The sequence below is a fragment of the Tamandua tetradactyla genome, chromosome 6 (assembly GCF_023851605.1).
Source record: "Tamandua tetradactyla isolate mTamTet1 chromosome 6, mTamTet1.pri, whole genome shotgun sequence".
Taxonomy (NCBI): domain Eukaryota; kingdom Metazoa; phylum Chordata; class Mammalia; order Pilosa; family Myrmecophagidae; genus Tamandua; species Tamandua tetradactyla.
This window is the reverse complement of record NC_135332.1, coordinates 64,449,355-64,467,210: the sequence shown is the minus strand read 5'-3', so window position 1 is coordinate 64,467,210 and position 17,856 is coordinate 64,449,355. Positions and strand designations below refer to the sequence as shown.

General features: G+C 45.0%; 1 protein-coding gene across 12 annotated transcripts in view; it reads right to left on the bottom strand.

Moving 5' to 3' along the window:
• Positions 1 to 512: 512 nt before the first annotated feature.
• LOC143688250 (uncharacterized) overlaps positions 513 to 17,856 on the bottom strand; it is a 298,694-nt gene continuing 281,350 nt past the window's right edge. For 7 of the 12 annotated variants that reach the window (XR_013177902.1, XR_013177903.1, XR_013177901.1 and 4 more), the window contains 6 exons: positions 14,550 to 14,653; positions 4,119 to 4,226; positions 2,776 to 2,858; positions 2,434 to 2,589; positions 1,620 to 1,696; positions 513 to 1,170 (listed from right to left, as the gene is read on the bottom strand). Coding sequence is in view for 9 of the 12 variants with exons in the window: in XM_077165983.1 (XP_077022098.1) it covers positions 1,152 to 1,170; positions 1,620 to 1,696; positions 2,434 to 2,589; positions 2,776 to 2,858; positions 4,119 to 4,134 (351 nt within the window). In the remaining 3 variants the exon portion in view is untranslated. The other 5 variants (XM_077165988.1, XM_077165989.1, XM_077165985.1 and 2 more) reach the window with 4 other exon arrangements.

The following is a 17,856-nucleotide window of genomic DNA, read 5'->3' as shown; positions in this document are numbered from 1 at the left end:
AGAGGTTCCATTGGAAATCTCATCTAGCCCCTAACTTAGCCGGTCCTGTCCTCAGAGTCTGCCCTGAGATAGTCCATCTGCTCACTCAGAAGACACGTGAGTGGTCTTTAGCTCATTTGTGCTCTCCACCAACCCTTTCGTACGTGAACCCAAAAGAGGATGGCAAGAAATGGTGACAGGTACCTCCTCTTCCAGTTGATTTACCTTGGTGTGATCCCCAAATCTCCAAATTTAGGGTCATCTCTGATTACATTTCCTTTTCTAAATAGCCTCCCTTTCATCTTTTTACTATTTTTCCTGGTTTGAGGGCATGGGATGTATTCGCCCGACCACTGTACTCCTCACGCTATCCAGAAACCTCTGGCTTCCTGAGTTCTTTACTGAGCCTCAAATCTAAGGGGATTTCTATTTTTTATTACCTTTTGTAATTTTCAAATTACACCAAAGATGCATGTTCAACCATAGGATGAAAAAAAAAAGGATCTGTGAACTATAAAGGGAAAGCATACTAGTACTGTAGACTCCTTTATTTGGAAAAGATGAGATCTTGATTTATGATTGGCAGATACCCCCTTAAGGACCTGGGAGGGGCATGACTTCTAACAGGAGTCATATGTCCTTACAGGGGGCAAAATTGGTTGCTGTTTGCAGCCTTCCACCAGTTGGTGAGGCAACCTTTAATTTCTCCAAGCCTGGATCATCCTGACAGCTGGGGGGCTTTAGTAGAGCTAAGTGTGCCTAGGAATGTGGGGTAAGGAAGCCACTCAGCACACGGAGGTCTGTTTACACCCCTGCCAGTAATCCCATTTCTAAAAACAGCTGAGGCTGAGAGTTCGTGAGGCTGCTTGCTGGAGCCAGGCAGGCGTCCGGTTACCCTCAGCAATGCTGAGACATTCCAGAGGCTCCCACGCCCCAGCTGCAGGCCCTCATGAGCCAGGGGCCGGGATGGCTCCAGTGGTTATTTTTAGCCAAGATGCTTCATGCTTTCCGTGGCAGTGAGGAGCAAGGAGGCCCAACTCCCGGATATGTATGGGCCTTCTCCATGTTAAACCAGACGAGACAGAGCCCTTGTTCAGGAACCCTGGGGAGACTTAGGGAGAGCGGGTGACAGACACCCTTAGGACACCTTCATCGGAAACCATGGCACCAGCTTACAGAGGGGAAGGGCAGCTGAGAAAAAGAAAATGGACAGTTGTCATGACATACGGTTACTGGGTGACCCGGAGATACAGAGATAAATGAGACAAAGCCCCTGACTTCAAGGACAGTATAGGAAATACAAATACCCCCAAAATCAGGAAAAAAGAAAACAAATACACAAGCATAAAGGAAGTAGGGAACTGAGAAAGGTGACAGGTGACACAGTTTCATAATCAGAGACCAAATAAAAGTCAATCAGTCCTTTTAGCAATGAGCACAGTGCCTTGTATACAGCAGGTGCTCAATGCATGTGCTGAACTGAATTTCTCCTAGTAGGATAAGTAAAGTGGTGGGGGAATCTGTGGGTCCTTGAGGAAAAAAAATTCTTTCTAGACTTATTTTCTGCCTCTGCCTATCAGTAATGGAGAGGGATTAATAACCCAGAAGTGGTTCTTTACACACATGTGAGCAATCCTCACCATGAACTTGATTCTCTTGGCTTTCTGAAACAATGGGTGTGGGCACAGCTGTTGGCAGCACACACGGGCTCATAAGCCTGCAGAGAGAATCAGGTGTCAGAGAACAGGCCGTTGGAGAAGGGCTGCTGCCCTGTGAAGAGAGAAATCCACCAGCTTGGGGACCCCTGGGCAAGAGCCTCCATCTCTCCCAAGCTTTGTTTCTGGAGGTTTCAGATCTGTGCTTGTTCCTGCACAATCCCGGAGAAAGCCAGAGCAGGAAAAGGGAGAGAGGAGAGAAATAAGTCTTCTGGTCCCAAGGCCCAGTGCATGGGGAGAGACACACATTCCCAAATATGGCCCAGCCTCAGCCCTGGGCAGGATTAGCATCCACAGCAGCTGCACCTATTTTGGGCCTGGGGTTTCTATCTCCTGGGCAACAGGTGTTGAGACCTGAAGAAGAAGCCATACCAGTTGGGGGGTTATTTTGAGGGCATGCTGGCATTGTTCCCAGGGGCAAAAGCCAGTCCTCCAATTCGGTGCCTTCAGCCAGAAGCATGAAATCTTCTTTTTGGTCCTCTGAGGGGGCCTATCAGCCTGTGGCCTGCAGAGCGGATGGATGTCTCGGCTCCTTCCTGCAGGCTAAATCAGGGTGTCTTGCAGGTTTGGGAGGTGAGCCTATGCTTCCTATCCTTGGCTGATTGAAGGATGAAATCCACATTCTCCTCACCATCCACATCCCCCTCAGTGAGAAGCCAAATCAGGGAAGTGGGTAGGGAGGCAGAGGGCAATGGGTCCCTTTCTTACCACTCCCAAAGCTTGAAGTCTGGCCTCTTACCGTGCTGCTGAATGAGCAGCGATAACAACTGCTTGTGGAGACCACGCCTGTGCCACAGCAGGCACCGTCTGGGCACTTTTCTGATGGGCACGATCTCCATAATTTCCACCATCTACAAGGCAGGCAAGGGCCTTCAGCCTTCAGACACAACAGCCCCTGGTTGGAGATGAAATGAAAAGGACATGAGTTTTTCCCTTTTTAAGTGACTTGCTTTCTGTCTCGTGGAAAATGCCAAAACACAACAGTGTCTTCCACCAATAAACCCATACCGGTTACATCCGATGTGGCCGCAGAGGCTGTCCTGCGGTTGACAGTACACAGCCCCGTGGGGCTCATTCTCACCTGGAGAGGTGTCCTGCGAGATGGCAGAAGAAGTGTCATTGCCTTTGGGAAGATCAGCACTTCAGCTGCGGCCCCAGAAGGTTCTGTGGCAATCAGAAGGAGCCTTAAATAGGGCGTCCCCGGGCCACCGGTTTCTTTCTCTAGGCCCACCTTGCGGGGCAGGGGGCAGGGTGATGGCACCGGTGGGGCTGCGCCCAAACCTGGCATCAGTGCCATCTGCAATGAAGGAGCCCCAGGCCTCTGTGCCCCAGAACAGCGCCACATGCTAGGATCCAGATTCCTGACCCTGGGCCCAGGGCTATCTCCAGGGTCCAACCCCAGGGCTCTGAGCTCACAGGCAAGGCTCACACCAGCCTTGGCTCCCTGCCCCCATCCTTCTTCGAGCAAATCCTGTTTGACATCGGAACCCTGAGCAACCCAATTCTTTTGATTCATTGAAAAGTCAACATGGAATTTTTTTTTTTCTTTTTGGTAGATCTAGTCATCCCTATAAGGCAATACTAATAGTAGGTCTACATTTTAAAAGACAAAAAGAAGCAGCTTGCACATTAAACATTACAGAAAAAAGGAAGAAGCCATTTGACAGAGCTCTTCTGGCATTTTGTGACACCTCTTCTGGGATTTTCAAGGCTGGCTACATGAAGATCTAAGGTACACATGCTTCACAAGCCGTGTTGTTCCAAAGAGAGCACAGGGCTCAAGGCAACCAACATCACAGACAGGTCCATTCAAATCAGTTGATATGACTTAATGCCTCCTTGGTTGGTGGAAATATCTCTGGGCTCAGAGTCAGGAATTTGAATCCCAGCATGTGGAACTGTTTTAGGGCTCAGATGTTTGGGGATCCTTCGTTGCTGAGGCACTGATTCCAGGTTTGGGGGCAGCCCTGCTGGTGCCCTCTCTCTGACCCCCGCCTCCCCCAGGTGGGCTCAGAGGAAGGGTGGGGAAAAGATGGGTGGCCTTAGGCGGGCCTATCTGTAACAGAACTTTGCTCTGTCCTTGCTCTACCAGTGCCCCCTTTGCCTCTCAGTTGAGTCCACACACATCTCAGATCACTGCTCGGGGGGCCTCTTCAGCCTGACTGCCTGCACGCCCCCAACCCATCCAGACAAACGGGGCTCTTCTTTGCTACCTCCCACCCCAGCCACCTCCAACAAACCTCAGGGCGTCTGTGATCCTCCCCACCCCTCATCCTTTGCACCGTACACCGGGGGGCACTTTTGATTCCCTCTACTCTGCCTGAGTAGTTGTGACTTACTGCTTTGCCAATCTGTGTGACACAGTTCCTATCCCCCAAATCTTCTATTTTCAAAATTGCACACACAGACTTTAGATATACTCACCGAGAAAACACTGCATTAGGAATGAGAATCTGGGTTCTAGTCTAAACTTTGCTTCCAGTTTCTTTTATAATCTTGGGCAGCTCACGCTTTAGATTTCAGGTTCCTTCCCTAAAAAATGAGAGAGCTGAGCTATCCCAAGGGTTCCAGAGCCTACCTGAGCACCAGAACATTCTGGGGTAATTTTTTAAAATATAGCATTCGATTCTAGAGGGTTTGGGTTGGAGACCTGGGAGTCTGCATTTAGAGGTTCCCTTATGCAATTCTAAACCCAGATTGCTGGGCCTCACCCCTTAGTTTCTGATTGCATAGATCTAGAGTGGGCCAGAGACTCTGCATGTTTGACAACTTTCTAGAAACACCTGAGTGAAACTTCTCAGTTTAGCTGTTCTCTCCTCTTATTAAGTTACTTGGGCACCCACACACTCCTATTTGCCCACACTGGGTGCTGAAGACTCTATGAATTATCAACATAACTATTTAAGTTCTAAATTGCTTGGTACAGACTGTAATTGCCATCAAATTTCCAATAAAAGCCACGCCACGGAAGCTGGGTGGCATCATTCAAAGCCCAAGGGAGAGATCCCTCTCCTCTCTCCCTCTCCTTCCACGGAGATGTGTCCTGACAGGGGAGCTGCTCCTGCCACGGCCACTCAAACAGTCTCCGCATGACGGTCCCCGGAATTGGAGACTTGGGCCAAGATGCTGAAGACTAAAGTGTCTATGCAGGTCCTTTTATGTCATAGATGAGGACATAGGGGAAGAGTGGCTGGTTCAAGGTCACCCCGCCTGCTGACGGTAGTGCTAAAACCCAGGCTGCAGGAACTAAACAAAGTCAGAACCGCAGTAATCCGCGTTTCCCTACCTCCTTACCCCAGCTGTTCATAGTCTCCCCGCCGCACCTCTCCCACCCCTGCCTCAACTACTGCTTTTAAAAGTTCCCAAGTAGTATCGCAGGGGGCTGGTAACAAATCCTTCCTGGAAGAGCTCGCTCGCTGGCACCGCCCCTTGGCTGCCTCTAGGTGGCGCGAGTGCGCTTCCCCAGCCCAGCCTCGAGAGACGTGCTGAAGCTCCAGGCGGCCAAAGCCCATGGCTGTCTGCAAAGTGCTGGGCAAAAGCCTTCTACTTTGCTGAAACTTCAGTAGAGAAGTCCCGAGCAGTGCTGTGCCATTCGTGGTTGGAGGCTGAGGAAAAGGGTAAAAAAAAATGGTACTGATCCCATCTTGATTTTAAATGCTGACATTTTGTTCACCGTAGGTTTTTTTTTTGGCATTGATTTTGCCTTTTTAAAAGTATTGCATTAAAATATTTATCTTGATGATTGGGTTTTTTTGGGTACCCCTTTAAATTCTATGCCTGAGGAGAGGCAGCACACAATTCGCCTCACCGGGGTTATGGCCCGGCCGGGAGCAGCGCGGTGTGTGCCCCAGTTTCTTTAAGGGTTTTGGAAACAGCTGTTCCTGCTGTCGTGGATGGCCCTTTCTCTCTGAGACCCAGGCGCTGACTGGGGCAGATCTAAGGGCAGCCACCAGGTCCAGAGACGGAGGCTTTGGGCCAGGCCAGTTCCCTGGCACTGGGAAGGAGCCCTTTTTCCCTCGGGATGAGTCCTGCCTCAGGAGGCACCTCATTCCCCCTGGGAATCAGCTTCCGCCAGCCCCTGTCGCCAGGCTCCCCGAAGTCCTGAATTCCAGCACTGACACCACTGGTCACCAGCGGAGGCTCCTGCTATTACACGAGAGGAACCTCTGGTGCCCAGGTCCAGCGTATCAACCTGCCCCTCCGCCGCCTCAGTATGTCTTGATTTAATTCATTTCCTGAAGGACTTCGGCGCCCATCGCTCCTTTATTGCTTGGGCTCCTGTTTCTTCTCTTCCTCTTGTTTAAGGAGGGAACTCTTAATTTCCTCTTCCTCAACGACTTGGCATCCTTTATAGCCTCTGGTGACGTCTCTTTCCAGTTTCTTTCTGTGAGCCTGGGCTCCTGAGAATAGAGTGAAAGAGGAGAAAGCGAAACAAGCTGCCCACTGACGGGCAGACGTGCCAAGGTCAAGTCAATCGCTTAGAACCACCTGGGGAGCTTTCAAAACCCACAGTGTCCGGGCCACACCCAAGGCCAATTAAATAACAACTTCTAGGGGGTGCGATCTTAAGCGTCAGAGATTTTAAACCTCCCCAGGTGGAAACAATACGCAGCCAGGGGCCAGAACCAGGGGACGGAAACCAGGCTACAGCCCCATCGAACCAAGGTCGCCACCTACAGGCTAGTGTAGGTACTGCCACCTACTGGTACAATCAGATAGAGATGGACAGACATCAGAAGCTTTGAGGCTTTGGAGCCCAATCCTCTACCCACCCGTGATTTTCTCTAAGCTTCCCAGGGACCGCCCTCTCCCCCAGCCCTTCCAAAGTTGTTCTACCCAACTCAGGCCACCAATTCTGCTGGCAGGGTAGAACCTACTGGTTAGCAAGATGTCTGATGTGCAGCTGAGACCCACCCTGAGAATTCTGCTCCCCTGGCACTGGCTCTGCAAGCTGGAGACAGACACATAATAAATCTACTCTCCCCCTATAAAACCATGTCCTCTACTCCCATTTGTTTCAACTCTTTGCTGTCCCCTCCTTCCTATCTGTCCTACTCTGGATATGCTAGATCCTTTCATCAGATGCCAACACCAGAGTTTAGTATATTTAAACAGAGAAGTGGTATATGTTCATTATAAAATAGATTTGTAAAAAGTGAAATAGATGTATGAGTTCCCCCAGCCTCCCTCCATTCTCCTTTTGTAGCCACTGTCCTGGGGGTACTACTGTTAATGGGTTGGTGACACCAGAACTGAACATCCAGGTCTTGCAGCAAGTGCTAGACCATCATCTTCCTCTCTGAGCCTCAGTTTCCTCATCTGTAACATGTGAATAGCTGAAGTATCTACCCTAGAGGGTTAATGATATGGCACAAAGAAGGGGCCTAGCACGGTGCCTGCTAGGTAATAAATGGAGTTCTTAAAGGCTAACCGAATTGTCTGAGACTATTGGTGGAATCAGACAGAGGCCTGGGGTACGTTGAGCTTTTCCTGCTTATTATACTCACATCACTCAAGATCAGGTCCATGTGGGTTAACAAGATTAGTCCCAAAGCTCCAACGGCCAGCTGTAAATAAAAGAGGCTTCCAAGTGAATCCTTTTAATCAAGGTGCATTTGATGAAGGGCCCACCAGAGGGCAGTGCCAGGTCACTTATGAGAGGGATGGCTTCAGAGTCCTCAGCCAACGCTGCAGAGACCGCCTCCATTCCAATCACCTTTGATTGAGTCTGGGGGTGGCAGGTCTGAGCTCAGCACAGTCCACCTGATACCAGTGGTGGATGCACCCAAATCTTTTCTGGTATAGTTTAGGGCCACTTCAAGGTCTGAAAGCTCTGATTTTGATCTAGCTTCCCACGTTGAGTCCTGCACATACAATGTGCTTTTTCTCTACTCGCTCCCCTGTACCATGACTGAACCATCATAAATACATCTTCCCGTCGAGCCCGACCAGAGACTCTTTCTCAGCATCGCATGCCAGATGGTCGCTACCAATTGCTTGGGCCCCACATAAGAGATTTGTTCATGCCACAGATATTCACCCAGCGCCTGCTGTAGGCCAGGCACCATGTGACCTGTCATCCCTTCCCTGGACCAAGTTAGGTTCATTGAAGAGTTGGCTTCCCAGTTACAGACGGAATTTTCTTGGTTCTCCCAGGATTCAGAAAAACCCAGGACAGGTCTCAAACAGAATGCCCACAAACTTCTGGGCCTATCCTGATGGCGGATATATGATGAAGAGCCCCCAAATCACAGATTCCCATAATGTACTCCGCCCTGTTCCCTGGCCAAATTTGGAAGTGCACCAACTCTCTTCCTGCTAAATGGTCTCAAATCTCAAAGACCTCCTAAGAAAGTCTGGCCCAGACCCTTGACAATGCTCTAAATTAGACTCCTTCTCCTATACCCCAGTCCTACCAAGAGGTAAAGAAAATACGCACAGAGATGCTACTTTCCAGCACAGTTCAGATGTCAAATATCCCCTCTCCATGTCAGATGTTCAAATGTTCTTGGACTTGACAGATTGTGCCCCATCCGCCTTAGGGGCTGCCCTGCCCCGTCTCGCCTGGGGGTTAGCATTTAGGAATGTTTTGATGATGCACACCGTCAAGGGAAATAAAATACATGCTCTTTTTCAATGATACAATTTTAGAAAAAGGGAAGCCGATAAGGATACTGACGTGTGGACTACAGACTATTTTAAGAAAGGGGAGAGGAAGGATACAAGGAATCAAAGGGTGTAACACTGCTTAAACCAGGAAGATTATAAAATATTTGTGGAGGATTTATGGCTAAAATGGAATTTAGCTGTTTGAATGACACAAGATGCTCAAGATAGTGATAGAAACAGGGAAAATTTCAGCCTGTTTAACCACCCCAGAGGACAGAGAAAAGAGGCTCACGGTTGATTGTGTTATTATGAGCCTGGGTGGAGAGGAGGCATGAGACCTCAGGCCTGATCTAACGGCCCAGCTTGGAAAAAATTGGGGGACCACAAAGGAAGTGATGGTTAGACTAGGAGCTAAGGTTGTAAAACAAGGTACTCAGAAAATCTCTGATGGTTCCACAACAGAACCCTGGCAGAGTCACATACATCTGAATGGGCTATGGAATCTAGTGTCACCGGTCCCCTGCCTTGATATTTCTTGAGGTCATCATAAGTGTGGCCTACAGCCAGCAATAATAACCCTACATTATCAAGAAAAGGTAAAATACTATTAACTGCACTTGTTTAGAGGATAGGCAGGTCTCAAAAGACCACATATCATATGACACAATTTATGTGAAATGTCCAGAATAGGCAAATCCATAGAGACAGAAATAGATTATTGGGTGCCAGGGGCCAGTAGGAGTGGGACTGGGGAATGACTACTGATGGGTATGGGGTTTCTTCCTGGGGTGTTGAGCTGTCCCAAAATTAGATTGTGGGGTTGGCTGCACATCTCTGGGAATGTACTAAAAACATAAAAATGGGTGAGTGTGATGGTATGTGAAATATATCTCATTAAAGCCATAAAAAACAGAAACAAATAGAAAGTCCTACAACTTGTAAATATTCCATTAGAATCCCTCTTAACTTCAACCATATAGAGGGATTAGACGACTTTACCAGGAGAATCCACAGCATAGAAAACATTTATTCTCAGGCAACGAGGTGAATGAGGTATTTCTACAAACTCACCTGGTTCAATTCCGGAAATTAAAAGTTTACAGAAAAGATACAAAATATCCCCTCAACTTAATAGAAATATATCCACAAAAGGTTTTAAAAGTAAAAAGTTTCCTTCTACCCCAACTCATCAGTCTTCCTTTCTAAAGTAGCAACTGTTATCAGTTTTTCCATAAATGTTTGTGAATTCTCTCCCTCCCTTCCTTCCTTTCTCCCTCTATCTCTTTCACACACACACACACGTGTGTGTGTGTTCTCCCCCCATCATCTAGTTAGATTAAGAGTTAAGAGGAAAAATGTAAATTAATTAAAATGAAGTGCATCCTTAAGGTAAGAACAAGTCCTCAAGGTTACTTCAGGTTTACATATAGTGGAAGTACTTCCTTTTAGTTAAGCACACTAAAAAATAGAGGAGGACAGGAAGCCTGGAAAATGTATGCCTGAAATCAGGGGTTGGCAATTTATTGGCACATGCCATGACTGAGAGACACTCACATCAGGTCAATGTAGAAACTCATGCACAGTTCAATTCTGTACCTGCGGCCCACAGGCATGTTCCATCCTTTTCCCTTCTCTAGACAAACACCAGCACCTATGCAACACAAATACTTCTCTGTTCCTCTGGTCTGAACATAGATGGAAGCTCCCAGGACATAATATTGGGGTTGGGAAGTGGAGATGGCAAGTAGGAGCAGGTGTAGGGCTGATACACATGGATGGAAACTTAAATAACTTAAATTTAAGTGAGAAAAAGGAAGCTTTGGCATGGTGCATAAGAAGGATGGTTAATGCTGTGTATGGCAGGTAAGTGGTGACAGTGGTGTAAGCAAAATCACAGGCAACATCGAATCAGATACATCTCGAGAGAAAAGGCAACATAAGCCCAAGGCTCAACATAAAGACTGGTTTCCAAGCAGCTGTAAAGTGGAATACTGGTTTAGCAGTTACAATGTCATGCAGCTTAATACAGTAACAAGACGGTACCTTGAGGCATAGTAGCAAAACCCAAGGAATGGAGTCCAAGTTACAAAGTCCCCTTGAAGATCCTTCAACTCCAAAGTATTTTTAGTCATGGTAATTGTAGACATTGGACAAGGTGCTACAGCCCTCAAAATAAGATGGCTCCCAAAGCCTAAGGTCAGCAGATGCCATCTCCGTAAGCCAAGCCTTCAAGAAGGATGGGATTAGCTGTCGACAGGACAGTTTTCCAGAAGTAACTCATCTTGCAAAGTGATTTGGAGTGACCTTACTAAGGAGATTAAAGCGCCTCTCCTGAATATGTCATTAGCAAGCCACTGAACTCAAGACCATCTGATACAGGAAGCCGCGTGTTGGGATGATGAGTGTACATTGCAGGGTGGTGGTCTACATGAATGCTTGAAAAGGGGAAACTGGAAAATAAAAATATATCTTCACATCACTAGTAGATTCAACAGGCACTCTGATTTTGGATGATTGATCCTGACCCTTTACAGAAAAATATTCTTAAAGATAAGGAAGCCAAGTCATCAGGTCATCAGAGCTTGATAGAAATAACACAGAAAAAATATTCAACTCTTGTTTTGGCCTCACCAGGTGACATTTTGATCTCACTGCCAGGAAGAGAACAATCTGGATCAAAAACAGATTTCCCTTCTGAGACTCAGAAGAGCTTTCTTTGGAAACTAACCAACAGGAATTCTATAGAAAACTCAGTCTCTTGTGAGTTTTATTAGTATGGAACAATTTCTGATCCATACTGGCAGAGTCACATACATCTGAATGAGCTAGATGACTAAATAAAATCAAGTTTCTGGACTTCAATCTTTCATTTGTCCATCCAACATTTATTAAGCACCTACTGTATACCAAGTACTGCAGTAAGTTCAGGTAAAACCCAGATAAAGGAGGGCACAGACCTGCCCTCAGGGAGCTCCCAGACCAGTGGTGACTCAAACCTGGACAGTGGTTAAATATATCATGTGCTGTGGCTGAGCCTGAACAAGGCAATAAGCCTCCTCCACCAGTCTGAATCAGTACTTCACATGTGTAGTCTATTTGTGGAATTAGAAAATCAATTTCTCTTAGATCTGGGAGAAATCTCAGAGATTGTCATATACTGTAGTCCTTAACCCTACCAGTACTATACAATCATCTGGGGGGATTTTTAAAGATACTGATGCCTGGTGCAACCCCTAGAGAGGTTGATTTAATTGATCTGGAGATGATCCCAGGCATTGGTATGGTTTTTAATTGCCCAGTGATTCAAATACGAAGGGAGGGCGGGAATCACTGATCTAGTCCAACCCCTGGATTTTCTAGGTGGGTAAAATGGACGCAACAAAGTGAAAGGACCTGCCCAAAGTAACACTCCTTTGAGAGTAACACTCATATAAATTCAGCGACTTACAGTACTTTAAGGGACACAGTTGGCTCAGGCAATGCCTCCTTAACTGCAGTCACTTACATACCATCTATGTAATATTTGCCACAGCCACGTGCATTTCTACAGAGTTAATATTTTTATTTAAAATGACTGATTTTTTAAAAACTTAAGTGCTTTATTTAGCCTTGTCCTTGACAATAAAATCAGTGGAAAACACCTAAAAATTAACTATTAAAGTTCTTGATCTAGCAATAGGCCAACTCAGTTCATATTGCATAGCGTGTCTAGTACAAGTATTCTTCCTTGGGATGCATAGGGCTGCGGTATTCCTAAAGCCCTGGGAATACCTGGGGCAGGTGTTGTCTGACCACTTCCAGTAGAGGCTCACAGGTGGGGTTGAAGAAACTGTCAGTAACTCCCACAGTGCTGGGTAGCAACTGATCCCATGGGGTCTATTACTCCTTGGGGGACTGATTAATAGCAGGGTTTGAGCAAAGAAGGAGGGGAACTGATTTTTTTTAAATCTCTCTGGAAAGGCCACAGGTCACCTGTTCCAACAGACTATTAAAGCAAAGCAGTCTATCCACACCTGAAATCTCCTGATGCAAACACATGAAATGGACCTAGAAGTAGGTAAGAGCACCACCACGGATGCTAACAAAGTGACACAGAGCTTAGACAAGAAATCATCCTTCCGTCTGGCTTCATAAAGATTCAGAATTTTTAACTTGTCATTCCACTTACCAAGAGTATTGACTTTCTTTTTCGAATAAGCTGATTAATCTTGAGAACTTATTTAATACATTCTAAATTGATATGCAATATTCTGAGAGAAAGGAGAAAAAAAAATAACATATTCACTGGTCCCCTCTTCAGTTCAACTCCAGGATGAGTTAGTTCTTTGAGTTCTGACCAAGAAATTCTTCATACTCAGGGCTTGAGTTAGAGGTTTCCCAACCAATTTTCAAATTTGGAAAGAAAGACGTGAAAAGAGCTGAAGAATTCATCTTCAGGTGAAATGAGATGGCCTGCAATCCATAGTAAAGCCAATCATCCTGAAGGAAACCTAAGGCTTTCTCCATTTCTCTTTCTCTCTCATTCTTAAAGAGAGGTTTTCCAATGACTCAGCAATTTCATTACTAAGAATATCACTTTGATGGACTCTGTTTCAAGTCCATGAGAAGATGCAAAGAAGGATCTTCAATGTAGCATTTTTTATAATAGAGGAAAAATTAGAAATTTCTCGAATGTCCATCAATAAGAGAATAGGTAAAAAAAAAAAATGATGGTAGAGTCCTCCAATGGAATGCTACATTGCAATGAAAATGAATGAACCAGAGCTACATGCATCAACTTGGATAAAGCTTTAAAAAAAAAAAAACGTTGATTAAAACAACAGCAATAAAAGAACTATATATGGTACCACACTATTTTGGTACAGTTTTGGAAATACAAAACAATATCCTATATTGTTTGTGGATGTATACACATGCATAATAAAGGTGGGCAGAAAGATACATACCAACTTCAGGAAAACAGTAGCCTCTGAAATGAAGGTAGGAGATAATTGTATTTTATTATTGTTATTATTTTTCAAGATCCAAAGCAAATATAGAAAAGTGGCATTTTTTAAATATGGTTGGTGGGTCATGGATATTCCTTAAATTATTTTCTACACTTTTCAATTAATGTGAAACTTCATAAATGAAAAAGAAAGTTGTTTACACTATTGGTACTCTGAACCAAACATACACATATGTGAATTCATTTGGTAGGGACATTTGCTTGTAAAAGAAAGGCCTATATTTTCCATCTTGAAGTGCAAATGAAAAATTCAAACTTTTTCAGGTGGGCTGACACATAAAATTGGCAGAAGAGATTTGCTAAAGGGTAAAGAAAATAAAGTTCGATTAAATACAATTTGTTTACAATTAAAAAAAATAGTGAGTTAAAGATATTTCACCTAATCAACACATAGCCAAATACGATTCTTTTAAAAAACACATGGCCAAAAAATAATTCTTTTTTCCTTACTTTTCAAAAGAAATGACAAAAGTAGTATACATTCATTTTACTAAGTCAAGCAATATGTAGATAGCTGAAGTTGACAATCTCCCAACTCTGGTTCACCCCACCCCACGAGTCAACCAGAGTCAACAATTTGATAGCCACCCATTCACCTCTTTCTCTATAAAACTTGTATAAATTATTTTGTGAATTCTTTTCTAATCAATTCCATTTTTACAATTAAAAGTACTTCATCTGTATTATTGCCAAAGCAATCCACCCTCATTTCAGAAAAATATGGAAGATGCAAATGAGCAGAAACAAGGAAAAATAAAAACATTTTACTGGGGATGCATTGTAATTCACTGCTCGGGAAAGCTTAAGACATATTTGAATCCTGAATCAGAGGCTTAGGATAAACTCTGTCTCTGGCACACAGATAGCTTAGCTTCATTTCTAAGAGTTGCTTGCCCTTAGGGCTCTTAGAGCCCCTTAACGATATTGGAAGAATGGGCTGGAACGGGTCCGCTTCTGGCAAAGTGCAATCTGAGTTGGTTATTCACTAATCGTACTCCAAGGTACAAAGTGGGACACCAGCCTTTGCCCACTAAAGCACAGCACGGAGTACGGTCAGAGACAGGATGTTCTACCCACTTTCTTTCCACAAGGCCACTTGACAGCTGCCTTGCATCCTGCTTTACTCCTTCCTTGCCCCCCACCCTCCTGTCACTGTCCTTCTTTTGCCATCGTCCTTCTCACTATCTTCAGCCTGCTCCTTCTCTTTCTTCAACTGGCAAAGTGTCTGTGTCACTCACCTCTCGGGTAACTGGAGCCTTGCAGCTGTCTGGGTCCCTGTTTGGAAGGACATTTCAGCATTGCCTGGGGCACCGGGGGCAGCCAACTTCCCAGAAGGCTTCATCTGTAAAAGCAGGAGGTTGACTCAGAATTCCTTATGAGAACGTTGTACTTTAAGAACAATTCAGCCATCTTAGGTACTTAAAAAAAAATCTCTCCAGAATCGCCCCAGTCCCCTCCTGAGATTTTTCACTTTAAAATCCAACTTTGCCCTAGACTTAGGAAACAGGAGAAGAGCACAGACATTTTAGACAAGAACTACCGCTAACCTCTACCTGGGAAGAGCTTCAGAAACTGGGGGTGGGACTTGCCTGGATGAGCAGTTCTTTCCCTTCTCTCTCTTTCCTTCCTTCATGCTTTTCTTTCTTTCTTTTCTACTTCTACTCAATTGTAAACACTCTTGTCCCCCCAAAACTGCTTATTTGGGAGTAGAATAGCATCGTCAGCCTTGACCCAAACTGTTTGGATGGGCTTCCCTGGGACAATGGCTTGTGTAGAGAGCCAACGGCCATGCTAGGAAGCTGAACACACAGAGTTCCCACTGGACAGGCAGCTGTTAAACATACCAAGACATTTGGGGAAAGAAACAAGGACTTTTCAAAGTGGTCCCTGGGGTCTAATATCAACAGGCCCCTTAGGGATCGTGTGGGGACAAGGAGCCCTGGACAGGGGAAGGGCTCCCTTGCCTGGTGCCAGGAGCCTTTGGCATGATCACTTTACATGGAGAGATGCAAGAATGTCTTTATAATCCAAGGCTTGGCCTCCCCCTTCTTGATCCCCAGGAGGAAAGAAATTGGAGGACAGAATGAGCTTGCCAGGCATGTCCTCCCAACTGCAAAGCTGACCTCGGAGAGATGGAGCCAAAGCTGTTAAGTCCACCCAGGTTGTTCTCAGAAACCAAGGGTGTAGATAACCTGACCTCAGCAGATCCACCTGACCCTGGGCTTCTTTCTGACCCTCATCCATGGAAGTTTGTCATTATCAATCACATGTATTATCAACCACATCAGATAGTATTATTAGGCATGCATTGTTGCCAATTATGTGTTAAGTACCTAACATGCGTTGCATTAATAAAGTCACTGTATTAATCTTCACATACATACTCTTATTTACTCCTTGTGTTCTTAAAGAAGAGGTAGGTGCTACTCTTATCCATCTCTATTTTACAAATGCTAAACATGGGGTTTGGAGAGAGTAAATAATTTGCCCAAACCACAAATATAGTACGTTTTGGAGCTAAGGAAAAAACTCAAGTCTGTCACCCCTCCCCCCCACATCTCCCACATCCTGCTATCTGGGTCTCCATAATAGGAGTGGGAGAGTCCCTCAGGTTTTTCTTATGTCTGTATCTGTTTTATAGTGTCCAGAACTGGCCTAACTGAAGGTCCTCTACCTTTCACTGATACCTTTCCCTCCAGATTCTTCTGCGCCCACTCTTCTCGCCGTTCACTATATATTGGCTGCCTTGGGCTAGTTACTCTTCTCCAGATTTACCAAGCTTTCCTAAACTCAGAGGCCCTTTTTCCTGTGATCTCCCTGCTATGAATGCCCTTTCTCCCTTCTCTGCCTGGCAAACCCCTCTCTCAAGAATAAACTCCTATGTCATCCCCTCCTCAGGAAAGCCTTTCCTAGTCTTCTTGCGAGAATGACTTTCCTTCTCCCCACTGTGTCCCCACCACACTGTTCGACCTTCAGATTTAGCCAGTAGCATGTTGCTGTGTAGATGTTTGTTTTCATGTCTGTCTGTCCCACTAGACCCTGCAGGGCAACAGCCACCTCTCTCTTGCCTCCTAATTGTGAATTTTGTTTTTATGGAAAGTGGTCCAAGATGGAAGCAATACCCTGAAAACTGGATTGGATGACACATAAGGGTCTAATGGGAAGATTTTTATTCAGGAGGATTCAAGGAGATTTTCCCATCAGTCTTCAAGAGTCAAATATTCTGTCCTAGGAGCACTTGAGAAAGAGAGGAACTTGCTTCTTCTAGAAATAAGCAAACCCAGCTAGAAGTATGCTTAGCAAATAATAATCCTTCTTCATGTGCCCTTCTTGAAACTGCTAAGGGGGTGTTACCAGCTCATTCCAAACTGAGTTCTACACCATCAGCCTTCAGCAAGACCTCGAAATGTCCTTATACCCGTGGCATGTCCATCGCCTGACATTGAAGCAATCTGAATTATTGGTCCTCTGATATAACAGGTTGGACAGTCCTTTGGGGATATGACTTGTGAAGCAGGCAACACGTGGGCAATTCTACCACCAAAACAGCTTCCAATTCAATTGGCAAAAGGGTATGCTAAATTATGGTCTGGCATTTACATGTATCTGTCTAAGCTTAAACTGTATCCCAGGCATTGCCCTCTTAGATAGTAATTGGGAGGTGGTTTAATGAGGGGCTTGGGCAGGGGGTATAGATGCGGCTATTTTATACTCTATCTCTTCTTCTCACCCTTATTGGTTATATATTAATAGACACACAATATTAGACTCTGGCCATTACAGCAGGTCATTGATAGATCTGATATATCAAGTTGACTAACAAAAACAACCATGTTGTGTGCTAAGAAATGCTCAGCCCAGGATATCTGTAGCTATGCAAAAATCAAGCATAGCAAAGGTTTAGCCTGGCTCAAGAGCCACATGACAAGTCCTTAGCATATGGATGTTCCTGATACAAATATTCACGTCTGGGCAGCCATCAGCAGTGGTCAAAGCAGCAAAGTGAGTTTGGAAATAGGTGAGAACCGAGAATTCTTTTTAGGAACTCTCACACCTAGAGCATCTGGGTGCATAGAAAACATTTGAGCTCTTGATAGGATGAACTGGAATGTCTGGTTTCAATGGAAGAAGAGTGTGGCAATATCGAATGAGTTGGCCACTGTCTCCACTATTTTATAACCCTATATCTAATTCACCTCCATAATGCCAAAAAAATTTATACTTAACAATTTCAAAGAAATATAGAGTAGTAGTTTGTGCTTATCTTTCCACTGAAAGCTAAAGCAGGCCTATAGCTTCAAGTATTGGTTTTTTGTTTGTTTTTTGAGGTGGGAAGGTTTTATGGGGGGGTTCAATTTTTTTTTACAAACCTTTTGGTTAAATTATTTATTAGACTTGGTGCTCTTGGAAAGTGATCTTACCACATTATTGCTTCTATGAATGGACAGTCTCTTTCGAATGCTAAAAACACCACTCAGCTAGAGATTATTTTGGATGATTGTAACATAGGCTTCTCCATGGAAGAACGCAAGAGAAGGGCCAGAC